The 27,534-nt window shown below is 47.2% G+C and overlaps 1 protein-coding gene across 2 annotated transcripts in view; it reads left to right on the forward strand.

Annotated features, from left to right (window-relative positions):
- Positions 1–16,461: 16,461 nt before the first annotated feature.
- sptlc3 (serine palmitoyltransferase, long chain base subunit 3) overlaps positions 16,462–27,534 on the forward strand; it is a 55,053-nt gene continuing 43,980 nt past the window's right edge. The window contains exons 1-2 of one of the 2 annotated variants that reach the window (XM_078405942.1): positions 16,462–16,557; positions 21,304–21,495. In XM_078405942.1, coding sequence (XP_078262068.1) covers positions 16,462–16,557; positions 21,304–21,495 — 288 coding nt within the window. The remainder of the gene's footprint in view (positions 16,558–21,303; positions 21,496–27,534) is intronic. The other variant, XM_078405943.1, reaches the window with a different exon arrangement.

A 27,534-nucleotide genomic window follows, 5' to 3' on the forward strand; every position in this document is an offset into this window, starting at 1 on the left:
AACTACCTCCTCCAGCAGCTCGTTCCATACACCTAACCACCCTTTGCGTGAAAAAGTGACCCCTCGGGTTCCTATTAAATCTCCCTCCCCCTTAAACCTATGTCCTCTGGCTCTTGATTCTCAATTTGGAAAAAAAAAGTGTCAAATGATGTGGAGGTCTCTGCATTTCATGTAGAAACAAGGAACTACAGATGCTGTTTTACCAAGGAAAGAGATAAAGTGCTGGAGTAACTCAGCGGGTCAGGCAGCATCCCTGGAGAACTTGGAGAAAAAACTCAAAGAAACACGTTTCATGCAACGATGGAAAGCTCTCTCTCACTAAAACCAAGAGTGACTAGCTCAAGAATAAATTCTCTATCCCAGATCAGTTGATTTTATGTAGACAAAAGAAACTGCAGATGCTAGTTTACTAAAAAAGGCTCAAAGTGGGGGTGGCACGGTGGCGCAGCGGTAGAATTTGCTGCCTTACAGCGAATGCAGCGCTGGAGACCCGGGTTTGATCCCGACTACGGGTGCTGTCTGTACAGAGTTTGTACGTTCTCCCCGTGACCTTGTGGGTTTTCCCCAGGAGCTCCGGTTTCCTCCCACACTCCAAAGACGTGCGGGTTTGTAGGGTAATGTGGCTTCGGTAAAAATTGTAACCTGCCCCTCGTGTGGAGGATAGTGTTAGTGTGCGGGGATCGCTGGTCGGCGCGGACTTGGTGGGGCGAACGGCCAGTTTCCGCGCTGTAACTCTAAACTAAACTAAACTATAGCGCTGGAGTCACACTGTGGGCCGTTTCCTCCATCCAGCATCCCTGGAGAACATGGACAGGTAACGTTTTGGGTCGAGACCTTCTTCGGAAGGCTCGAAGGCTCATTTGAGTGATGAGAAGAGAGACAGTGAGGAGTGATTGAAGAGAAATTTATATTCACTGTTTGAAGATAAGGTGGAGAAACGAGATGAATGAGATTTAGTGCAAGATAATTGATGACATCTGAAACAGGGTCCCGACCCACAACGTCACCTATCCATGTTCTCCAGAGATGCTGCCTGACCCTCTGAGTTATCCCAGCCCTTTGTGTCTTTAACTGATGGCTGGCGGTGAGTTTCAAAGGACTCTGAACAGAATTTAAAGATTTCATCCTGTGTAATTCAGTTCAGATATGTTTATGTGTAGGGGAGATGCGGTGGTAATAGAGTATTCGTTTATTATTGTCACCTGTATCGAGAAACAACAGGAAAACATTGTTTTGCATGCTCTCCGGGCAAGTCATATCATACAACATGTAGTATAAGACAATAACTGCAGATGCTGGTACAAATCGAAGGTATTTATTCACAAAATGCTGGAGTAACTCAGCAGGTCAGGCAGCATCTCAGGAGAGAAGGAATGGGTGACGTTTCGGGTCGAGACCCTTCTTCAGACTGATGTCAGGGGGGCGGGACAAAGGAAGGATATAGGTGGAGACAGGAAGATAGAGGGAGATCTGGGGAGGGGAAGAGAGGGACAGAGGAACTATCTAAAGTGGCAGAAGTCGATGTTTCATACCACTGGGCTGCAAGCTGCCCAGGCGAACATGTACAACATGTATATTAGGTTGTGCAAAAGAGTGAAGGTGAAAGGGGAAAGATTTAATAGGAATCTGAGGGGAAACTTTTGTAAACAGAGAGTGGGGGGGTGTGTGGAACGAGCTGCCAGTGGAGGTAGTTGAGGCAGGGACTATCAGAACATTAAAAAAAACAATTGTACAGGTACATGAAGATAGACACAAAAAGCTGGTGGCGCAGTGGTAGAATTGCTGCCTTACAGCAAATGCAGCGCCGGAGACCCGGGTTAGATCCCGACTACGGGTGCTGTCTGTACGGAGTTTGTACGTTCTCCCCGTGAACTGCGTGAATTTTCTCTGAGATCTTCGGTTTCCTCCCACACTCCAAAGACGTGCAGGTCTGTAGGTTAATCTCTAAACTCTAAACAGCATCTCTGCAGAGAAGGAATAGGCGACGTTTCGGGTCGAGACCCTTCTTCAGACAGGTACAAGGATAGGAAAGGTTTATGGAGATATGGGCCAAACGCAGGCAGGTGGGACTAGTGTAGATGGGACATGTTGGTCAGTGTGGGCAAGTTGGGCCGAAGGGCCTGTTTCCATGTTGTATGGCTCTATGACTCTAAACAGAGTGCAGAATATAATAGTATTAGTAGTAAGCACAGAGTGGTGATTGTGGGTGATTTCAATTTTCCGTATATAGACTGGGAATCACATTCTGGATGGTTTGGAGTTTGTAAAATGTGTGCAGGATAGTTTTTTGCAGCAATACGTAGAGGTGCCTACCAGAGAAGGGGCAGTGTTGGACCTCCTGTTAGGAAATGAGATGGGTCAGGTGACGGAGGTATGTGTTGAGGAGCACTTTGGGTCTAGTGATCATAATGCCATTAGTTTCAATATCATTATGGAGAAGGTCAAATCTGGACCAAGGGTTGAGATTTTGGATTGGAGAAAGGCTAATTTTGAGGAGATGAGAAAGGATTTAAAAGGAGTGAAATGGAAATTGTTGTTTTATGAAAAGGATATAATAGAGAAATGGAGGATATTTAAAGGTGAAATTTTGAGAGTACAGAGTCTTTATGTCCCTGTTCGGTGGAAAGGAAAGAATAATAATTTGAAAGAGCCTTGGTTTTCCAGGGAAATTGGACACTTGGTTCGGAAAAAGAGGGAGATATACAATAAATATAAGCGGCAGGGAGTAAATGAGGTTCTTGAGGAATATAAAGAATGTAAAAGGAATCTTAAAAAGGAAATTAGAAAAGCGAAAAAAAGATATGAGGCTGCTTTGGCAAGTAATGTAAAAGTAAACCCCAAGGGGTTCTACAGATATGTCAATAGCAAAAGGATAGTGAGGGATAAAATTGGTCCATTAGTGAGTCAGAGTGGACAGCTATGTGCTGAGCCGGAAGAAATGGGGGAGATATTAAACAATTTCTTTTCTTCGGTATTTACCGAGGAGAAGGATATTGAATTATGTGAGGTAAGCGAAACAAGTAGAGTAGTGATGGAAATTAGGAGGATTAAAGAAGAGGAGGTACGTACACTTTTGAAGAATATAAAAGTGGATAAGTCTCCAGGTTCTGATAGGATATTCCCTAGGACATTGAGGGAAGTTAGTGTAGAAATAGCAGGGGCTATGACGGAAATATTTCAAACGTCATTAGAAACAGGGATGGTGCCGGAAGATTGGCGCATTGCGCATGTTGTGCCTTTGTTTAAAAAAGGTTCTAAAAGTAAACCTAGCAATTATAGACTTATTAGTTTGACGTCTGTGGTGGGAAAATTAATGGAAAAGATACTTGGGGACAATATATATAATTATTTGGATAATCAAGGCCTGATTAGAAACAGTCAACATGGATTTGTGCCTGGAAGGTCATGTTTGACTAATCTTCTTGAATTTTTTGAAGAGGTTACCAGGGAAATTGATAAGGGCAAGGCTGTGGATGTTGTCTATATGGACTTCAGTAAGGCATTTGATAAGGTTCCACATGGAAGGTTGATTAAGAAGGTTAAATCGTTGGGTATTAATAGTGAGGTTGCAAGATGGATTCAACAATGGCTGAATGGGAGATACCAGAGGGTAACGGTTGACAATTGTATGTCAGGTTGGAGGCCAGTGTCTAGTGGAGTGCCCCAAGGATCTGTGTTGGGTCCACTGTTGTTTGTCATTTACATTAATGATCTGGATGATGGTGTGGCAAATTGGATTAGTAAATATGCAGATGATACTAAGATAGGTGGAGTAGTTGATAGTGAGGTAGATTTTCAAAGTCTACAGAGAGACTTGGGCCTTTTGGAAGGGTGGGCTGAAAGATGGCAGATGGAGTTTAATGCTGATAAGTGTGAGGTGCTGCATTTTGGTAGGACAAATCAAAATAGGACGTACAGGGTAAATGGTAGGGAATTGAGGAATGCAGTGGAACAGAGGGATCTGGGAATAACTGTGCATTGTTCCCTGAAGGTGGAATCTCATGTGGATAGGGTGGTGAAGAAGGCGTTTGGTATGCTTGCCTTTATAAATCAGAGCATCGAGTATAGAAGTTGGGATGTAATGTTGAAATTGTACAGGGCATTGGTGAGGCCGAATCTGGAGTATGGTGTGCAGTTCTGGTCGCCAAATTATAGGAAGGATGTCGACAAAATGGAGAGGGTACAGAGGAGATTTACTAGAATGTTGCCTGGGTTTCAGCACTTAGGCTACAGAGAGAGGTTGAACAGGTTGGGTCTTTATTCTTTGGAGCGTAGAAGGTTGAGGGGGGACTTGATAGAGGTTTTTTAAATTTTGAGAGGGACGGACAGAGTTGACGTGGGTAGGCTTTTCCCTTTGAGAGTGGGGAAGATTCCAACAAGGGGACATAGCTTCAGAATTGAGGGACAAAGGTTTAGGGGTAACATGAGGGGGAACTTCTTTACTCAGAGGGTTGTGGCTGTATGGAATGGGCTTCCGGTGGAAGTGGTGGAGGCTGGCTCGATTTTATTATTTAAGAGTAAATTGGATAGGTATATGGATAAGAGGGGATTAGAGGGTTATGGTCTGAGTGCAGGTAGATGAGACTAGGTCAGGGAGAATGGTCGGCGTGGACTGGTAGGGCCGGACAGGCCTGTTTCCATGCTGTAGTTGTTATATATGTTATATGTTATATAATGTGGTTACCAAAGAGAAAATGCAGTTTAAACAACACTCCAGGAAATAGGTTCATTTGCCTATTCAAATAGTACAGTTGAATGGAACTAGTTGAAGCTCAAAGCGTGTGAACAACCAATCTCCAGTCTCGTCTAACCTGGCATTAAAGTCATATCATATCATATCATATATATACAGCCGGAAACAGGCCTTTTCGGCCCACCAAGTCCGTGCCGCCCAGCGATCCCCGCACATTAACACTATCCTACACCCACTAGGGACAATTTTTACATTTACCCAGCCAATTAACCTACATACCTGTACGTCTTTGGAGTGTGGGAGGAAACCGAAGATCTCGGAGAAAACCCACGCAGGTCACGGGGAGAACGTACAAACTCCTTACAGTGCAACACCCGTAGTCAGGATCGAACCTGAGTCTCCGGCGCTGCATTCGCTGTAAAGCAGCAACTCCAATCACACTCGATTTAACACGGACACACTGGTCACACTACGAAGTTTTACTCCGGTTTTTGTGTTTTAAATCGCAATTGAAATTGAAACATTTAGAAACATAGATAATAGGTGCAGGAGTAGGCCATTCGGCCCTTTGAGCCAGCACCGCCATTCAATATGATCATGGCTGATCGTCCAAAATCAGTACCCCGTTCTTGCTTTCTACCCATATCCTTTGATTCCTTTAGTCCTAAGAGCTAAATTTATATCTAACTCTCTCTTGTAAACTCTACCTCACGCTGACTCAGCAAGACCAGCAGTATCATCAAGGACAGGTCATACCCCGGCCACTCCCTCTTCTCCCCTCACATGCCTCCAGATTGAGAGACAGTTTCTTCCCAGCTGTAATCAGGCAACTGAACCGTCCTACCACAACCAGAGAGCAGTCCTGAACTGCTATCTACCTCATTGGAGACCCTTGGACTATCTTTGATCGGAAGGATGCTCTGGCTCTAGCGAGGTACCGATTTTGGGCGCAGCGGTAGAGTTGCTACTTTACAGCGAATGCAGCGCCGGAGACCCCGGTTCGATCCCGACCACGGGTGTTGATGGTGTGGAGTTTGTACGTTCTCCCTGTGACCTGCGTGGGTTTTCTTCCGAGATCTTCGGTTTCCCCTCACACACAGAGCGAAGTCTAGATGGAGTCGATGGAAGGGGGGGTTGGTCTGTGTGATGGTCTGGGCTGCGTCCACAGTTCTCTGCAATTTCTTGCGGTCTTGGATGGAGCTGTTCCCAAACCAAGCTGTGATGCGTTCCGATAAAATGCTTTCTACGGCGCATCTGTAGATGTTGGTGAGAGTTAGTGGGGACATGGAATGGATTGGAATGCTTTATTGTCACATGTGACTCGGCACAGTGAAACTCCTTGCTGTATACCCAACGTATACAGATAGCAGCCAGCTACGGCACTGACAAAGTTACAAAGCACGCCGCTCCTACTTTTCTTCCCCCACCCCCACAGCGATTCCCCCACGCTGGGTCCCCAGTGTACATTGTCCTCCCCCCACCTCCCTCACGACGGTCCCCCCATGCCCATCTTCCTAAGCCTTCTAAGGAAGTAGAGGCGTTGGTGCGCCTTCTGGGCCATTGCTTCGATACGGGTGGTCCATGAGAAGTTGCTGATGATGTGTACTCCTGCGAACTTGAAGTCTTCAACCATCTCCACTTTACTCTTCCTCTGCAAGTTGTGCTTCAAGAAGGTTTGCGGGGCATGCCTCAGGGGACGATAACTATGTGGAACAGAATGAGGAGATGATATGGTACAATGAAGGTGAGATATAGGTAATTAAGAGTGTAGCAAGGAACTTCAGATGCTGGTTTACACCGAAGATAGACACAAAATGCTGGAGTAACTCAGCGGGACAGGCAGCATCTCTGGAGAAAAGGTATAGGTGATGTTTCGGGTCGAGGCACTACGGGTCTGAAGAAGGGTCTCAATCCGAAGCATCACCTATTCCTTTTCTCCAGAGACGCTGCCTGACACGCTGAGTTACTCCAGCATTTTGTGTCTATTTAAGGTCATTGATAAACAGAAAAATGAAAATACCTTGAGCTGAGGAAAGGGACAAGTCGATTTGTTTGAAGTGAATCTCTGGAGAGCTCCAGCACTGTGATAGGTTGCATTTTGCAAAAAGGAAACTTGATTACTTTGCAAAAGTAGAGGGCATGGGGGGAAGTTGACACCAGATTACATTGCTGTGACCTGGACTCAAGTATGCTGCTGTTAATAAGAAATGTAACCACCCCATTTGTCTGAATATAGACCCGAAAAGCTGGATTAACTCAGTGGATCAGGCAGCATCTCCGGAGAAAAGGAATAGGTGACGTTTCGGATCTGAAGAAGGGTCTCGACCCGAAATTTCACCCATTCCTTCTCTTCAGAGATGCTGCTTGTCCTGCTGAGTTACTCCAGCATTTGTGTCTTTCTTTGATTTAGACCAGCATCTGCAGTTCCATCCTACACAACACCATTTAGAGTCATAGAGTCACAGTGATAGAACATGGAACACCTCACGGCCTAACTTTAGTCAGAGGGTGGTGAATCTGTGGAATCCTTTGCCACAGAAGGCTGTGGAAGCCAAGTTAGTGGATATATTTAAGGCAGAGATAGATAGATTATTGATTAGTACGGGTGTCAGAGGTTATGGGGAGAAGGTAGGAGAATGGGGTTAGGAGGGAGAGATAGATCAGCCATGATAGAATGGCCTAGTAGACTTGTTGGGCCGAATGGCATAATTCTACTCCTATCACATGATCTTATGAACTTGCCCACACCGGTCAATATGTCCCAGCTACACTAGTCCCACCTGCCCATGTTTGGCCCAAATCCCACCAAACCTGACCTGCCCTATCCATGTACCTATCTAACTGTTTCTTAACGTTGGGATAGTCCCACCCTCAACTACCTCCCCTGGCAGCTTGTTCCATACACCCACCACCCTTGGTGTGAAAAAGTTACCCCTCAGGTTCCTATGAAATCTTTTCCCCATCACCGCAAAATGAAAGAAATTGGGAAATGTCTCTCATGAGTCATCTTTTAATAACCACTGCACAGTTTCCTGTGTTGTATCTACTGGAATTTAGCAGTGGGGCAAATCAAAGATTGTCATTCAGGAGTTGCTATGAGGTAGTGACTGCTTCAGTTTAAACCTGTCACAGGAATCAGGAAGTCTTTGTACAAGGTGGAGCAGTGCAAAGGGACAGCCCCGTCAAAGTCGTTGACTGTAACAACAGGAAATCCTCAGTTAACTTGCAGCAGGTTGAAAGGCCCTGCTATTGTTGCTCCTTCTCTGGGGCGGCAGGGTGCTGCCAGAGACCCGTGTTCGATCCCGACTACGGGTGCTGTCCGTACGGAGTCTGTACATTCTCACCCGTGACCCGCATGTGTTTTCTCCGAGATCTTCGGTTTCCTCCCACACTCCCGAGACGTGCAGGTATGTGAGTTAATTGGCTTTGGTAAAGTTGTAAATTGTCCCTAGCGTGTGTAGGATAGTGTAAGTGTGCGGGGATCCCTGGTCGGCACAGACTCGGTGGGTCGAAAGGCCTGTTTCCGTCTCTAAAACTAAACTGAATGTCTCGCAAAATGAAATGCTTCTGGAGATTTACTTTAGAGATACAGCGTGGAAACAGGTCCTTCGGCCCACCGAGTCTGCGCCGACCAGCGATCCCCGCACACTAGCACTGTCCGACACACTCGGGACAATTTACAATTTTACAGAAGCCAATTAACCTACAAACCTGCACGTCTTTTGGAATGTGGGAGGAAACCGGAGCACGCAGAGAGAACACACGCCGTCACAGGGAGAACGTACACACTTTGTACAGACAGCACCTGTAGTCAGGATTGAACCCGAGTCTCTGGCGCTGCAAGGCAGCAACTCTGCCGCTGTGCCACTGTGCTGCTGGAGTAACTCAGCGGGTCAGGCAGCTTCTTTGGAGAACACGGACAGGTGACGTTTCGGGTCGAGACCCTTCTTCAGACTCAATCAGTCTTTACTATGTAAAATACATTTCTAGAGCACATTTACTATGTTTCTATGTTTTCTAAGCACAATTCTGACTGTATCTATGTAAGATTCTGACTGGTAGACACAAGATGCTGGAGCAACTCAGCGGGACAGGCAGCATCTCTGGAGAGAAGGAATGGGTGACGTTTTGGGTCGAGACCCATCTTCAGTCTGAAGAAGGGTCTCGACACCGGACATCACCCATTCCTTCTCTCCAGAGATGCTGCCTGTCCCGTTGAGTTACTCCAGCATTTTGTATCTACCTTCGATTTAAACCAGCATCTGCAGTTCGTTTCTACACAAGTGATAGGTGGATACACAAGTGAGGTGAGGGGGGGGGGGGTTCGATAGGCAGATGATGGTGTGCGATGTGAGATAAGGAGAAAAGAAGAGAAAATGCGAAGCTGGAGGAAGGAGTATAGGGGGTGAAGGAGGGGGCGAGGGGGAAATGAATAAGTGGGACATATCCCAATGGAGCACATGGAAGAGAGGGGGGAGGGAATGTGTGGAGGGGAAGGGGGGGGGAGGTGGGTCAAGAGTAGACTACAGATGTGCAAGAGGCCAGAATTGGGGGGCGGATAGGTACCTCAGTGTTCTGGGATGAGGGGAAGGTAGAGAGCTGAGGATGTGCGGAGATTTGTAAACGAGGATGAGAATAATGAATTATTAAAGTTGGCTCAGTGGCGCAGCGGGTAGTGCCGCTGCCTCACCGCGCCAGAGACCCGGGTTCCATCCTGACCTCCGGTGCTGTCTGTGTGTGGAGTTTGTGACCGCGTGGGTTTTCTCCAGGTGCTCCGGCTTCCTCCCACATCCCAAAGACGTGCGGGTTTGTGGGTTAATTGGACCTCTGTAAATTGGCCCGGCGCGGAGAGAAGGGACAACATAGAACTACTGTGAGCGGGCGATCGATGATTAGTGTAGACTCGGTGGGCCAAGTGGACTGTTTCCACACTATATCTTTCAACCAAAAAAGCATTTGTAGGTTGTATCTCTGCAAAGGCCACTTAGTAAATGGAAAGGAATGTGCATTTGAAAGCCTATTAACATTGTACGCAATTAAACGCCCACAAATGTCTTTAGACGCCATTTGATTTTTGGGTGTGGCGTCTGACTTTTTAAAAATACTTGATAATGGAAATTATGAGTAAAACACTACAACGTTTTTAGTCTGAAGAAGGGTCCCGACCCGAAGCATCACCTATTTTCTTTTCTCCAGGGATGCTGCTTGACCCGCTGAGTTACTCCAACATTTTATGTCTATCTGCGGTGTTAACCAGTATCTGCAATTCCTTTCTCCACAACTTTGTTTAAGTTGGTTAAACAACAAACATAGGTTTAAGGTGAAGCGGAAAAGATTTAATAGGAATCTAAGGGGTAACTTTTTCCACACAGAGGGTGGTGGGTGTATGGAACGAGCTGCCAGAGGAGGTAGTTAAGGCAGGGACTATCCCAACGTTTATGAAACAGTTAGACAGGTACATGGATAGGACAGGTTTGGAGGGATAGGGGACAAACGCGGGCAGGTGGGTCTAGTGTAGCTGGGACATATTGGCCGTTGTGGATAAGTTGAGCCCAAGGACTTGTTTACACGCTGTATAACTCTATGTCTTTAGCATAGGGGAAAAATGTTTTCCCGACGAATATCGTGTCTAGCAGAGATTTGGCACCATTTCAGTGGGATAATAAACATCTTTCTCTGATCTACCATTTTATGCTTTTGTACTGAAAGATAGACTAAAAATGCTGGAGTAACTCAGCGGGACAGGCAGCATTGCTGGAGAGAAGGAATGGGTGGTGTTTGGGGTCGAGGGGAAAGGGAAACGGGAGATATAGACGGTGATATTGAGCTATACAGAACAAAGATTCAGAGATATGCAAAAAAGTCACTATGATAAAGGAAGCAGTCCATTGTCAGCTGTGGGCTGGGTGAAAACGAGTTATACAGACAATGAAACTCACCAGGCATGCTGTGAGGGAAAATAACTGCAGATGCTGGTACAAATCGAAGGTATCACAAAAGCCTGGAGTAACTCAGCAGGTCAGGCAGCATCTAGGAGAGAGGGAATGGGTGACGTTTCGGTCTCGACCCAAAACGTCACCCATTCCCTCTCTCCTAGATGCTGCTTAACCTGCTAAGTTACTCCAGCATTTTGTGACAGGGCGGCAGTGAAACTAGTACAACGACTAGGGTGGGGGAGGGACGGAGAGAGTGGGGATGCAAGGGTTACTTGAAGCTAGAGAAATGCATATTTACTATAAGAAACGTATAAGATTATTAAGGGGTTGGACACGTTAGAGGCAGGAAACACGTTCCCAATGTTGGCGGAGTCCAGAACAAGGGGCCACACAGTTTAAGAATAAGGGGTAGGCCATTTAGAACGGAGATGAGGAATAACCTTTTTCAGTCAGAGAGTTGTGAATCTGTGGAATTCTCTGCCTCAGAAGGCAGTGGAGGCCAATTTTCTGAATGCATTCAAGAGAGAGCTCTTAAGGATAGCGGAGTCAGGGGGTATAGGGAGAAGGCAGGAACGGGGTACTGATTGAGAATGATCAGCCATGATCACATTGAATGGTGGTGCTGGCTCGAGGGGCCGAATGGCCTCCTCCTGCACCTATTGTCTATTTTACCGCTGGGTTGTAAGCTGCCTGAGCGAAATATTGGGGTGCTTTTGTATCTTTTGTTTGCCACAGAAACAGGCCCTTCATGCCATAAGACCATAGGACATCAGTTTCAATTTAGTTTATTTTCACGTGTACTGAGGTAGTGTGAAAAGCTTTTGTAGTGTACTAACCAGTCAGCGGAAAGACAATACATGATTACAATCGAGCCATTTACAGTGTATTGATACATGATAAGGGAGTAACGTTTAGTGCAAGGTAAAGCCAGTAAAGTCCGATCAAAGGTAGTCCGAGGGTCACCATTGAGGAACATAGAAGTAGAATTATGCCATTCGGCCCATCGAGTCTACTGCACCATTCAATCATGGCTGATCTATCTCATCCTCCTAACCTCATTCTCCTGCCTTCTCCCCATCACCTCACACCCGTACTGATCAAGACTCTATCTATCCCTGCGGTAAAAATATCCACAGCCTTCTGTGGCAAAGAATTCCACAGATTCGCCAGCCTCTGACTAAAGAAATCCCTCCTCATCTCCTTTGTAAAAGAACGTCCTTTAATTCTGAGATTAAATTCTGCGTTCTCCTGCCTTCTTCCTGTAACCAATGACGCCCTTACTAATGATGCCGACTACAGTGTGGAACATAGTCTGAAGTCTGAAGAAGGGTCTCGACCCGAAACGTCACCCATTCCTTCTCTCCTGAGCTGCTGCCTGACCTGCTGAGTTACTCCAACATTTTGTAAATAAACAGTGTGGAGCATGATGCCAAGACAAACTAATCTCCTCGGCCTGCACATGATCCATATCTAACACTGTGATAACCAGCTCCAAGTCAATTGTTTCAACTTGCGGTTGAAGTGCAGTGGACACTGGAGTCGACTCCAGCTTGTCAGACCGGTACTTCCAGATAGACACAAAAGGCTGTAGTAACTCAGCGGGTCAGGCAGCATCTCTGGAGAGAAGGAATGGGTGACATTTCAGGTCGAGACCCCTCATCAGAATGAGTGCTCCCAACATGCTCAAAGAATTAAAGGAAAAAAAAGAATTATCCCAGGATACTATTCCTGTAAATTAAAAGGCATAGATAGGAGAGACAGTTAGATTTTCACACAGATAGAGTAGACAGTCAGAATCTGATAGGGTAGACATTCTGATTCTTACATGGATGTGGTAGACAGTCAGAATCTTGCATTGATCTGGTAGACAGTCAGAATCTTAGTGTCTAGGAAAGAACTGCAGATGCTGGTTTAAATCGAAGGTAGACACAAAATGCTGGAGTAACTCAGCGGGTCAGGCAGTATCTCTAGAGAGAAGGAATGGGTGACGTTTCGGGTCGAGACCGTTCTTCAGACTCAATCAGAAGGGTCTCGGAATGGCAAGACTGTCATATGTTGAAAGACGAGCGACTAGGCTTGTATACACTGGAATTTAGAATGATGAGAGGGGATCTCATCGAAACGTATAAGATTATTAAGGGGTTGGACACGTTAGAGGCAGGAAACATGTTCCCAATGTTGAGGGAGTCCAGAACAAGGGCCACAGTTTAAGAATATGGGGTAGGCCATTTAGAACTGAGATGAGGAAAAACTTTTTCAGTCAGAGAGTTGTGAATCTGTGGAAATCTCTGCCTCAGAAGGCAGTGGAGGCTAATTCTCTGAATGCATTCAAGAGAGAGCTAGATAGAGCTCTTAAGGATAGCGGAGTCAGGGGGTATGGGGAGAAGGCAGGAACGGGGTACTGATTGAGAATGATCAGCCATGATCACATTGAATGGTGGTGCTGGCTCGAAGGGCCGAATGGCCTCCTCCTGCACCTATTGTCTATTGTCTATTGTCTATTGATGACCACAAGATACAAGATACACCGATGACTCATAGTTTCAGAGTGAGTTTTAGTTTTGATTTTGGTGGTGAGCATGGAGTAGGTTATGGTGGTTTCCCACGGTGGGTTTCTCACAGTCTGCCTCAGTTGCAGTATCCTGTCCTCAGCACAAACCAACTCACAAGAGATAATTGTTTTTCCCCGTATTGCTCTTAATGATAGCGGAGTCAGGGGGTATGGGGAGAGGGCAGGAACGAGGTACTGATTGTGGATGATCAGCCATGATCACATTGAATGGTGGTGCTGGCTCGAATGGCCTACTCCGGCACCTATTGTCTATTGTCGTGACACTTCACCTTGTCTTGCCACGCCTTGTCCTGTCGCTCTTCTCTTCCAGCTTCCCTCCCTCCACCCCACCATCAACAAGGGGCAGCTCAGCGGTAGAGTTGCTGCCTTACATTGCCTGATACCTGGGTTCGATCCTGACAATGGGTGCTGTCTGTACGGAGTTTGTACGTTCTCGCTGTGACTGCATAGGCTTTCTCCGGGTTGTCCGGTTTCCTCCCACATTCCAAAGACGTACAGGTTTGTAGGCTAATTGGCATTGTAAAATTGTCCCTAGTGTGTGTAGGGTAGTGTTATTGCGCGGGGATCGCTGGTCGGCGCGGACTCAGTGGACCAAAGGGCCTATTTCCAGGCCGAATCTCTGAAACAACCTAGACTAAACTAAACAGTCTGTAGAAGGATACCTGTCTAACTGTTTCTTAATGGATGGGATAGTCCCAACCTCAACCACCTCCTTTGGCAGCTTGTTCCATACACCCACCACCCTTTGTGTGTAAAAGTTACCCCTCGGATTCCTATTAAATCTTTTCCTCTTCACCTTGAACCTTTGTCCTCTGGTCCTCGATTCCCCAACTCTGGGCAAGAGACTCTGTGCATCTACCCGATCTATTCCTCTCATGATTTTGTACACAGCATTTAGTTCTCAGCATTGTAGCGCATCAGTTCCAGAGACAAAGACCAATGTCCACAATGGGGTAGAGGTGAATCAGACAGTACCCTAGCTAATGGAAGGACTATTCGGAAGCCTGAAAGATTTATATAAAACTTTTGAGCTTCCTTAAAACCTACATCTTGGATGAAGATTTTGCTCACTGGAATTTAGACGGATGAGAGGGGATCTTATCGAAACATATAGGATTATTAAGGGGTTAGACACGTTAGAGGCAGGAAACATGTTCCCAATGTTGGGCGAGTCCAGAACCAGGGGCCACAGTTTAAGAGTAAGGGGTAGGCCATTTAGAACGGAGATGAAGAAAAACCTTTTTCAGTCAGAGAGCTGTGAATCTGTGGAATTCTCTGCCTCAGAAGGCAGTGGAGGCCAATTCTCTGAATGCATTCAAGAGAGAGCTAGATAGAGCTCTTAAGGATAGTGGAGTCAGGGGGTATGGGGAGAAGGCAGGATCGGGGTACTGATTGAGAATGATCAGCCATGATCACATTGAATGGTGGTGCTGACTGGAGGGGCCGAATGGCCTCCTCCTGCACTTATTGTCTATTGTTTTTCCTTGAAGTTCTTTACGTAATTCAGTGTGAGATTGTGAAGCAGCTTTAGTCATCGTACTAGTTTCACTGTTGTCCTGTTGAGTTTCACTGTCTGTATAACTCGTTATCACCTACCCCCCACCCAACAATAAACCATTGTGGGCTCCATAACATGGTCATCACAACATGTTAACCTTTTGCATATTGTTCATTCATTTGATCTGTATCTCTCGTTTCCCTTCCCCCTGACTCTGTCTGAGGAAGGAAGGGTCTTGACCTGATCTGTCACCTATTCCTTTTCACCCGGAGACGCTGCCTGACCCGCTGAGTTACTCATAAGATCATAAGTGATAAGAGTAGAAATAGGCCATTCGACCCATCAAGTCTACTCCGCCATTCAATCTTGGCTGAGCTATCTCTCCCTCCTAACCCCATTCTCCTGCCTTCTCCCCATAACCCCTGACACCCAGCTTTTTGTGTCTGTCTTCAATGGTTTACTGTGCTGGAGGAATACCGTATAAGGTCAGAACTTGTTGATAAACAGCGTCCTATTTGTCTGCATTGCAGAGCTCCCAAAGGCATCACGATAGCTCTGACCAAGCATAAGGTTTATGTTTGCGTGTGCTCTGCTTCAGAGCTCTGTGCAAGCATATTCCAGAATCTGAAGGTTCCACGTTTAGTTTAGGGATGCAGTGCGGAAACAGGCCCTTCGGCCCACCGGGTCTGTGCCGGCCTGTGATCACCCCGTATGCTAGGACTATCCTGCACGCACTAGGGACAATTTACATTTTACCGAAGCCAATTAACCTACAAAGCTGCGCGTTTTGGGGATGTGGGAGGAAACCGGAGCACCCAGAGAAAACGCACCCAGTCACGGGGAGAACGTACAAACTCCGTACAGACAGCACCGGTTGTCGGGATTGAACCCAGGTCTCTGGCGCTGTGAGGTAGAAGCTCTACCACTGCGCCACCTTGCCGCCCAGAGACGAGGATAGAAAATATGAAGCCAGGCAAACATATATAGGTGGAAGGGGATCGGAAGAGATGACATCTAGGCATCTAGTATAGATTTAGATTTAGAGATACAGCGCGGAAACAGGCCCTTCGGCCCACCGAGTCCACGCCGCCCAGCGATCCCCGCACATTAACACTATCCTACACACACTAGGGACAATTTTTACATTTGCCCAGTCAATTAACCTACATACCTGTACGACTTTGGAGTGTGGGAGGAAACCGAAGATCTCGGAGAAAACCCACGCAGGTCACGGGAAGAACGTACAAACTCCGTACAGACGGTGCCCGTAGTCAGGATCGAACCTGAGTCTCCGGCGCTGCATTCGCTGTAAGGCAGCAACTCTACCGCTGCGCCACCGTGCCGCCCTATAGGGCACGGAAAAGAGAAGGGTAAAAATTGGGGGGAGAGAAAAGAATGGACATACCTTCAGAAAGATGAGGAGGAATTTCTTTAGTCAGAGATTGGTGAATCTGTGGAATGCATTGTGGAGGCCGTCAATGGGTATTTTTAAAGCGGAGATCGATAGATTATTGATTAGTACAGGTGTCAGGGGTTGTGGGGAGAAGGCAGAAGAATGGGCTTGAGAGGGAGAGATAGATCAGCCATGACTGAATGGCAGAGTGGCTGAACGGCCAAATTCTGCTCCTATGATTTACGCGTTTCCGAGCAGTGCTTGGTCCAGAGTCTACCATGTCTTGGTGATACTGGGGTGGTGATTGTCTTTGTTTTTGTTCATCTTTGTTTTGGGGTGTCTCTCACCCCCTTGTGGCCCTTGAAGGACATGATGAAGCTTGCTCTGAACCGCTGCAGTTCTGGGGAAGGAGTTCCAGGATTTGGATGCAACAATGAAGAAAGATGGGCAAAGCGTTCTCGAATGGTACGTGACATGGAGGGGAAACTTGCAGGTGGTGGCAATGTCGTATCTGTGGCCCCTGTGGTTGTTACAGGTCGTACGACCGGTCTATGTTGGCATGGGTGCGCTGTTGGCCAAGGCAATGGATATTGTTAAGGCAGAGATAGATAGATTCTTGATTTGTATGTGAGAGAGGGGTTACGCGGAGATGGCAGGAGAATGGGGTTGAGAGGGAAAGATAGATCAGCCATGATTGAATGGGGAGTAGACTCGATGGGCTGAATGGCCTAATTCTGCTCCTGTCACTTATGAAACGTGGAAACATAGCAAATAGGTGCAGGAGTGGGCCATTCGACCCTTCGAGCCAGCAGCACCATTCAATATGATCATGGCTGATCATCCAGAATCAGTACCGTGTTCCTGCTTTTCCCCCATATTTTTTTCATATTTTCATATTTCAGATACAGCGCGGAAACAGGCCTTTTCGGCCCACCAAGTCCGCGCTGCCCAGCGATCCCCGCACATCAACACTATCCTTCACACACTAGGGACAATTTTTACATTTACCCAGTCAATTAACCTACATACCTCTTGATTCCATTAGCCCTAAGAGCCATATCTAACTATCTCTTACAAACGTCCAGTGAATTGGCCTCCACTGCCTTCTGTGGCAGAGAATTCCACAGATTCACAACTCTCTGAGTGAAAAAGTTTTTCCTCATCTCACTCCTACATGGCCCACCCGTTATTCTTGTGAATTCTTGCGAATTTACTTATGAACATAATTTTCTGACCGACAATTAAGTGAATGTAAAAATCAGGAATGAGCCTCTGAGCCCACAGTTATAGAGTTGAATGGTGGGGTAGACTTGTTAAGTTTAGTTTAGTTTAGTTCAGAGATACAACGCAGAAACAAGCCTTTCGGTCCACCGAGCCCGTGCCAACCAGCGACCCCTGCACGCTAGCCTACACACACTAGCCTCCACACACTAGGGACAATTTACAATTATACCAAGCCAAGTAGCCTAGAAATTTAGACGAAACCGAAGATCTCTGCAAAAAGCCATGCAGGTCACGGGGAGAACGTGCAAACTCTATACAGACAGCACCCGTCGTGAGGATCGGACTGGGTTTCTGGCACTGTAAGGCAGCAATATTACCGCCGTGCCACCCCAGATGGGCCGAATGGCCTAATGCTGCTCCTAAAACCTATGAACATGAATCTTTTAGAGGTGTACAAGATCAGGAGGGGAATAGATAGGACAGGAGTCTCTTACCCAGAGTAGGGGAATCGAGAACTAGAGGACAGAGGTTTATGCTGAAGGGGGAAAGATTTAGACAATAGGCAACAGGTGCAGGAGTAGGCCATTCGGTCCTTCGAGCCAGCACCACCATTCAATGTGATCATGGCTGATCATTCTCAATCAGTACCCCGTTCCTGCCCTCTCCCCATACCCCCTGACTCCGCTATCTTTAAGAGCTCGATCTAGCTCTCTCTTGAAAGCATCCATAGAAATGGCCTCCATTGCAGAGAATTCCACAGATTTACAACTCTCTGACTGAAAATGTTTTTACTCATCTCCGTTCTAAACGGCCTACCCCTTATTCTTAAACGGTGGCCTCTGGTTCTGGACTCCCCCAACATTGGGAACATGTTTCCTGCCTCTAACGTGTCCAACCCCTTAATAATCTTATATGTTTCGATAAGATCTCCTCTCATCCTTCTAAATTCCAGTGTATACAAGCCTTATAGAAAGCTGAGGGGTAAAGTTTCTACACAAAGCGTGGCAGGTATATGGAACAAACTGCCAGATGAGGTAGTTGAGGCAGGTGGTATCATAACACTTGAAAAAGATTTGGACAGTTACATGGATGGGGTGGGGTTAGAGGTGATACAGTAGAGTTGCTGCCTTACAGCGCCAGAGACTCTGGTTCGATCCTGACTACGGGTGCCATCTACGGAGTTTGTACATTCTCCCCGTGACCTGCGTGGGATTTCTCTGGGTGCTCCGGTTTCCTCCCACACCAAAGACATACACAGATTTGTAGATTAATAGGCTATGGTAAAATTGTAAATTGTACCTATTGTGTGTGGGGTAGTCCCTATTGTGTGTAGGGGTGACCACTGGTCGGCCTGGACTCGATGGGCCGAATGGCCTATTCTGAATATCTGGTGCTGTGCTTGCAGAAACGTCTGCTGCTTTTATGACTAGTTGAGCTTAAGCAACTAATGTTAACAGAGTGGAGGATAACTGAGCAGAGGGAAGGTGAGAGGGGAAAGATTTCATAGCAACCCGAGGGGCAGCTTTTCCACTCAGAGGCTGGTAGTGCATGGATTGAGCTGCTAGAGTTGAGGCAGGTACAAGAACAATATTTGGACAGGTAGAATTATGTTTTAGTTTATTGTCAGGTTGCGTGCTATCCAGTCAGCGGAAAGCCAACGCATGATTACATTCATAATGTACATGGATTGGGCAGGTTTGGAGGGATATGGATTAAACGTGAGCAAATGGGACTGGCTTAGTCGGGGCATCTTGGTCGGCATGGACAAGTTCAACCGAAGGGCCTGTTTCTACGCTGAATGGCTCAATGATTCTATGACTGACTGTTATACATGTGCAAGTAAATATGTAGTGCAAGACATAAGACCAGTCGTAGAAAGTTCCCCATAATCTCTCTTAATGAGGACACGCGCGCGAACACACACACACACACACACACACACACACACACTCTCTCTCTCTCTCTCTCTCTCTCTCTCTCTCTCTCTCTCTCTCTCTCTCTCTCTCTCTCTCTCTCTCTCTCTCTCTCTCTCTCTCTCTCTCTCTCTCTCTCTCTCTCTCTCTCTCTCTCTCTCTCTCTCTCTCTCTCTCTCTCTTTCTCTTTCTCTCTCTCTCTCTTTCTCTCTTTCTCTCTTTCTTCCTCTCCTCTCGCTCTCTCTCTCTGGAGGCCAAGTCAGTGGACATTTTTATTGCAGAGAGAGATTCTTGATTAGTACAGGTGTCAGGGGTTATGGGGAGAAGGTAGGAGAATGGGGTTAGGAGAGAGAGAGAGAGATAGATCAGCCATGATTGAATGGTGGAGTAGTCTTGATGGGCCGAATGGCCTAATTCTGCTCCTATCACTTATGAACTTAATTTAAATTCCACAAAAGCTTCCTAGCATCACACTTTACTGCCTTGACATGAAGGGCAGTCACTGTCACCTTGCCTCCTGGTGTTTATTCCTTTGGGGAAAGGCTGTGATCTGCTGTTCGACTGCAACCAACAATAATCAACGGGGGCAGGTGTTCTGAAGAGGGATAACAAGTGACTTATAAATAGGCAATGTTTAGATACAGTGCGGAAACAGGCCCTTGGTCTCACTGAGTCCACATTGACCAGCGATCCCTTCACATTAACACTGCACTCCACAACCTTGGGACAATTCTACATTTACACCAAGCCAATTAGTTTAGTTTAGTTTATTATACAATGAAGGAGAGAACTGCAGATGCTGGTTTAAATCGAAGATAGACACAAAAATGCTGGAATAACTCAGCGTGACAGGCAGCATCTATGGAGAGAAGGAATGGGTGACTTTTCGGGTCGAGGGGCGCCACGGTGGCGCAGCGGTAGAGTTGCTGCCTTACAGCAAATGCAGCGCCGGAGACTCGGGTTCGATCCTGACTACGGGCGCCGTCTGTACGGAGTTTGTACGTTCTCCCCGTGACCTGCGTGGGTTTTCTCCGAGATCTTCGGTTTCCTCCCACACTCCAAAGACGTACAGGTTTGTAGGTTAATTGACTGGGTAAATGTAAAAATTGTCCCTAGTGGGTGTAGGATAGTGTTAAATGTGCGGGGATCGCTGGGCGGCGCGGACTCGGTGGGCCGAAGGGCCTGTTTCCGCGCTGTATCTCTAAAAAGAAATCTAAAGAAAAAAATCTAAATCCTTCTTCAGACCTTCTGAAGAAGGATCTCGACCCAAAACGTCACCCATTCCTTCTCTCCAGAGATGCTGCCTGTCCCGCTGAGTTACTCCAGCATTTTGTGTCCATCTTCGGTTTAAACCAGCATCTGCAGTTTCCACCTACGCACATTGTTGTTTCCTTGGTAAACCAGCTTATGCAGTTTCTTGTTTCTGCGTAATCTTACACTGGCAACAGTAAAGGGAGGGTGTGTTAGACATTTTGTGGGATTGACAGCTGCCAACTAACTTAAGGATACTGGAAAGGTTGTTTCCACTGGTGGGAGAGTCTAGGACCAGAGGTCGTAGCCTCAGAATTAAAGGGTGCTCCTTTGGAAAGGAGGTGAGGGGGAACTTCTTGAGTCAGAGGGTGATTAATCTGTGGAACTCATTGCCACAGGGGGTTGTGGAGATCAAGTCATTGATTCAGGCAAATTCTTGATTAGAACGGGTGTCAAGTGTTATGGGGGAGAAGGCAGGAAAATGGGATTAGGAGGCAGAGATCAGCCATGATTGAATGGCGGAGTAGACTCGATGGGCCGAATGGCCTAATTCTACTATAACGTGAACTAAAGATGTGACTGAGGCTTGTCACAATGGAGTGCATCTCAACATTTGAATAGAAGGCAGACACAAAATGTTGGAGTAACTCAGCGGGTCAGGCAGCATCTCGGGAGAGAAGGAATGGGTGAAGTTTCGGGTCGAGACCCTTCAGACCCTCTGTGATCGTCCTCTCTTCGACGAGGGTTTAGCAACATGCTCTCTCACCGCTCCCCCTCTGTGTCCCCCTCTCAACGTTTGAATTGTTGTTTTTTTTTTCAACAGCAGAATGGCAAGTCCACTATGGAGCCCCGGAAGAAGAAATTCCATGAAACCTTTGAGCAGCCGCCGATATACGTCCCAGTCCTCACTTACATGGGCTACGGAATCGTCACCTTGTTTGGGTATTTGAGAGACTTTCTGCGCACCTGGGGCCTTGAGAAATGCCACGCGTCACAGGAGAGAAAAGAGCAAAAGGTACCACACTCTCATCTCCGAGGAGCACGTTGTGCTGAATTGAGGCATTTCATGCGACGGCTCAAAATGTAGCAGAGTTGGGTTGAATTTAGAAACTGCTTTTCTTGCTTTCTCTGGAGAAGGTGGATGGGCGACGTTTCAGGCCGGGACCCCTCTTCAGAAGTCTGAACAATAGACAATAGGTGCAGGAGGAGGCCATTCGGCCCTTCGAGCCAGCACCGCCATTCAATGTGATCATGGCTGATCATTCTCAATCAGTACCCCGTTCCTGCCTTCTCCCCATACCCCCTGACTCCGCTATCCTTAAGAGCTCTATCTAGCTCTCTCTTGAATGCATTCAGAGAATTGGCCTCCACTGCCTTCTGAGGCAGAGAATTTCACAGATTCACAACTCTCTGACTGAAAAAGTTTTTCCTCATCTCAGTTCTAAATGGCCTACCCCTTATTCTTAAACTGTGGCCCCTTGTTCTGGACTCCCCCAACATTGGGAACATGTTTCCTGCCTCTAACGTGTCCAACCCCTTAATAATCTTATACGTTTCGATAAGATCTCCTCTCATCCTTCTAAATTCCAGTGTATACAAGCCTAGTCGCTCCAGTCTTTCAACATATGATAGTCCCGCCATTCCGGGAATTAACCTAGTAAACCTACGCTGCACGCCCTCAATAGCAAGAAAATCCTTCCTCAAATTTGGAGACCAAATCTGCACACAGTACTCCAGGTGCGGTCTCACTAGGGCCCTGTACAACTGCACACAATACTCCAGGTGCGGTCTCACTAGGGCCCTGTACAACTGCAGAAGAAGAGTCTCGACCTGAAACGTCACCCGTCCCACGTTCTCCAGAGATGCTGCCTGATCTGCCGAGTTACTCCAGCACTCTGTGTCCTTTTGTGTATTGAACAGTATCTGCAGATCTTTATTTTCTACACTCTGGCATTTCTGTCAGGGGTTGTGGGGAGTAGGCAGGAAAATGGGGTTGAGAGGGACAGAACAATCGGCCACGAATGAATGGTGGAGTAGACTCAATGGGCTGAATGGCCGAACTCTGCTCCGATAACTTATGAACTTTTGAAGACAGTGGATATTTTTACGGCAGAGATAGACAAATTCTTGATTAGAACGTGTGTCAAGGGTTATGGGAAGGAGGCAGGCAAATGGAATTGGGAGGCAGAGGTCAGCCACGATTGAATGGCAGAGTAGACTCGAAGGGCCGAATGGCTTCATTCTACTCCTATAACGTGAACGTGATGTTCGCAATACAAGTGCTCCTCAGTTTACGATGGGGTTCCGTTCCGAGAAGCCCATCGCAAACCGAAAATATTGTAAGTCGAAATGCATTGAATACGCGCGATCACTTGGCCGTAAGTGAGCTGCGGGTCGCTACGGGCTGCTGCCGTTTGCACCATCGCAAAGTCGAACTATCGCACGTCGAAGCATCGTAAGCCGGGAGGGGGCACATGTACTAGTTAGCTGATAGTTTGAGTATTGCGTACAGTTCTGGTCACCACGTTAAAAACAATTGTGATTGGTCTGGAGAAGGTTTACCAGGATATTGCCGGGACTGTAAAACTGTTGCTGTCTCATCAGACCTCTGAACCGTGCTCCCATAAACTAGGCAATAGCCCTGATCTTCCAACCTACCACATTTTGGACATTAGACTTTTTCTCTGGAACTGTTTCACTACAATGCTGTAAAACTATATTTTCCACTCTGGTATTTTTCTCTATGCACTACTTGTTCTAATTGGGCTTGGCTTGATTGTGTTCATGTTCAGTGTGATTTGATGTGAGTGAATGGAACGCAAACTAAAACCTTTCCTTGTATCTCGGTACACGTGACAGTAATAAACCAATTTCCACGCCAATGAGGAAGGACTGGATAAACTTGAATCCTTTTGAATAGACAATAGATGCGGGAGTAGGGCATTTGGCCCTTTGTGCCAGCACCGCCATTCACCGTGATCATGATTGATCATCAACAATCAGTACCCCGTTCCTGTCTTCTTCCCATATCCCTTGACTCCGCTAACATTAAGAGCTCTATCTAACTCTCTTGAATGCATCCAGGGAATTGGCCTCCACTGCCTTCTGAGGCTGTGAATTCCACAGATTCACAACTCTCTGACTGAAAAAGTTTTGCCTCATCTCCATTCTAAATGGCCTACCCCTTAGTCTTAAACTGTGGCCCCTGGTTCGGGACTCCCCCAACATCGGGAACATGTTTCCTGCCTCTAACGTGTCCAACCCCTTAATAATCTTACATGTTTCGATAAGATCCCCTCTCATCCTTCTAAATTCCAGTGTATACAAGCCCAGTCGCTCCAGTCTTTCAACATATGACAGTCCCGCCATTCCGGGAATTAACCTCGTGAACCTACGCTGCACTCCATCAATAGTAAGAATGTCCTTCCTCAAATTTGGAGACCAAAACTGCCCACAATACTCCAGGTGTGGTCTCACTAGGGCCCTGTACAACTGCAGAAGGACCTCTTTGCTCATCTACTCAACTCCTCTTGTTATGAAGGCCAACATTCCATTGGCTTTCTTCACTGCCTGCTGTACCTGCATGCTTACTTTCAGTGACTGATGCACTAGGACACCCAGATCTCGTTGTACTTCCCCTTTTCCTAACTTGACACCATTCAGATAATAATCTGCCTTCCTGTTCTTACCACCAAAGTGGATAACCTCACATTTATCCACATTAAACTGCATCTGCCATGCATCCGCCCCCTCACACAACCTGTCCAAGTCACCCTGCAACCTCATAGCATCTTCCTCACAGTTCACACTACCACCTAGCTTTGTGTCATCTGCAAATTTGCTAATGTTACTTTTAATCCCTTCATCTAAGTCATTAATGTATATTGTAAATAGCTGCGGTCCCAGCACTGAGCCTTGCAGTACCCCACTAGTCACTGCCTGCCATTCTGAAAGGGACCCATTTATCCCCACTCTTTGTTTCCTGTCTGCCAACCAATTTTCTATCCACGTCAGTACCCTACCCCCAGTACCATGTGCTCTAATTTTGTCCACTAATCTCCTATGTGGGCCTTATCAAAGACTTTCTGAAAGTTCAGGTACACTACATCCACCGGCTCTCCCTTGTCCATTTTCCTAGTTACATCCTCAAAAAAGGTACCTTGGTAGGGGGTGGTTTGGGTGGGAAGGGATGAGTTAACCAGGGAGTTGCGGAGGGAACCGTCTCTACGGAAGGCGGAAAGGGGTGGAGATGGGAAAATGTGGCCAGTGCTGGGATCCCGCTGGAGGTGGTGGAAATGTCGGAGGATTATGTGTTGTATGCGACGGCTGATGGGGTGGAAGGTGAGGACTGGGTGGACTCTGTCTCTGTTGTGACTCGGGGGAGGGGGAGCAAGGGCGGAGCTGCGGGGTACCGAGGAGGCACGAGCGAGGGTCTCATCTATGATGGGAGAGGGGAACCCCCATTCCCTAAAGAATGAGGACATCTCGGACGTTCTGGTATGGAACACCTCATCTTGGGCGCAGATGCGGCGTAGACGGAGGAATTGGGAGTAGGGAATAGTGTCTTTGTAAGGAGCAGTGTGGGAAGAAGTGTACGCGAGATAGTTGTGGGAGTCAGTGGGTTTGTAATAGACATCAGTCCATTGTCTACTTCCTGTGATGGAGACTGTGAGATCAAGAAAGGGGAGGGAGGTGTCGGAGATGGTCCAAGTAAATTTGAGTGCAGGATGAAAATTGGTGGTGAAGTTGACGAAGTCCATGAGTTCTGCATGGGTGCAGGAGGTAGCACCAATGCAGTCATCAATGTAACGGAGATAGAGTTTGGGGATCGGGCCAGTGTACGCCTGGAACAGGGGTTGTTCAACGCACCTTACAAAGGGGCAGGCATAGCTGAGGCCCATGCGGGTGCCCATAGCTACGCCTTGGACTTGGAGGAAGTGGGAGGAGTGGAAGGAGAAGTTGTTGAGGGTGAGGACCAGCTCCGCTAGGCGGAGTAGAGTGTTAGTAGATGGAAACTGGATGGTTCTGCGGGCGAGGAAGGGCTTTAAGGCCTTCCTGGTGGGGGGTGGAGGCGTAGAGTGACTGAACGTTCAGGGTAAAGATGAGGGAGTGGGGGCTCGGAAAGCGGGAGTCATTAAAGAGACGAAGGACATGTGAGGTGTCTTGGACATAGGTCGGGAGAGATTGGACCAGGGGGGATAGGATGGAGTCGAGGTGCGTGGAAATCATTTCCGTGGGACAGGAGCAGGCAGAAGCAATGGGTCTGCCAGGGCAGTTGTGTTTGTGGATTCTGGGGAGATGATAAGGTTGGCGGCTGTGGAAGGCAGACAGCCAGAAGTGATGAAATCAGTAATGGTGTGTGAGATTAAGGCCCAGTGCTCGTCTGTGGGGGTCATGGTCCAAGGATAAGTTGGAGGAGGTGTCTGAGAGTTGTCTCGTGGTCTCAGCGCGGCAGACTTGTGGAGTTACACCACAATGATGATAGCTTGCGGATTACGTTTGTGCAAAGGGCAGATAATGAAACACCCTGTCTTATCATAACACTGTGCGCTATCTCCACAAAAGAGAAAGTCTCAGAGTGAAACTGTTATAAAGGAAGGCACAGTCAATACCAGATGGACACAAAATGCTGGACTAACTCCAGTTGGATAAGCAGCAACTTTGGATAGAAGGAATGGGTGATATTTCGAGTTGAGACTTTTTCAATCTGAAGAAGGGTCTTGACCATAATCGTCACCCATTCCCATTATCCAGAGATTTTGTCCCGCTGAGTTACTGCAGCATTTTGTGTCCATCTTGTATTCGGTGTTCACCGATGGGCGTCTGCAGTCCCTTCCTACACACTGTCAATACAAGGCTGTTTACAAAGTGACTCTGTCTTTCTCAAACGTATAAAGAAGCATTAACACCATGAGACTCTTAAAAGTTTGCGGCACGGTGGCGCAGCGGTAGAGTTGCTGCCTTACAGCGAATGCAGCGCTGGAGACCTGGGTTCAATCCCGACTACGGGCGCCGTCTGTACGGAATTTGTACGTTCTCCCCGTGACCTGAGTGGGTTTTCTCCGAGATCTTCGGTTTCCTCCCACACTCCAAAGACGTGCAGGTTTGTTGGTGAATCGGCTTGGTATAACTGTAAAATGTCCCTTGTGTGTGTAGGATAGTGTGAATGTGCGGGGATCGCTGGTCGGCGCGGACTTAGTGGGCCGAAGGGCCTGTTTCCGTGCTGTATCTCGGAATTAAATTAAAACTAAAAGGCTCATTGCCATTGTAAAACTGGAAGTGTTGCTATCAGGAAAGAGTTGAAGGAGCGTTGACATTATGAAACTAAGCTCGAGGCACACCCAAACGCAGTCACAGTAAAAGCACCCCAGCAACTTGTAAAGAAGAAGTGTAATTGAATTACAGAGTTCTCCGTGCAATTGAAGAGTCGGCAGCTAAGGAGGTCAAAATCCAAAGCATTGGGTTTAGGGTGGAGGAAGTTACAGAATTAGAAAGGTGGGGCTGCCGAGGCCACTAATCTAGTTTGGGAGAGAGCAGTATTAATATACATCCATGGGCAGCAGAGTGGTGCAGCGGGTAGAGCTGCTGCCTCACCACGCCAGGTGACCCAGGTTCCAGCTTGACCTTGCGGGACTTTGTACGTTCTCCCTGTGACCGCGTGGGTTTTTCTCCGGGTGCTCCGGTTTTCTCCCACATCCCAAAGATGTGCGGGTTTGTAAGTTACCCCCTGGTAAGTTGTTCCCTGGTGTGCAGAGAGTGAATGGGGAAAGTGGGATAACTTAGAACTGGTGTGAGCGGGGTGATTGATGATGAGATTCTAACAACCTATATTCAGTTCAATTCCTTTTTGAATGAGTTGTGACCCAGGAGACCCGTGTTTGATTCTGGCGCCGGGTGCTGTCTGCGTGTGGAGCTTGCGTGTGCTCTCTGTGGCCGCGTGGGTTTTCTCCGGTTGCTCTGGTTCCCTCCCGCGTCCCAAAGACGCGCAGGTTTGCAGGGAGATTGGCTTCCGTAAATTGCCCCTTATGCCTAGGCAATGGATGAGAAACATAGA

This window comes from Rhinoraja longicauda, chromosome 9 (genome assembly GCF_053455715.1).
Source record: "Rhinoraja longicauda isolate Sanriku21f chromosome 9, sRhiLon1.1, whole genome shotgun sequence".
Taxonomy (NCBI): domain Eukaryota; kingdom Metazoa; phylum Chordata; class Chondrichthyes; order Rajiformes; family Arhynchobatidae; genus Rhinoraja; species Rhinoraja longicauda.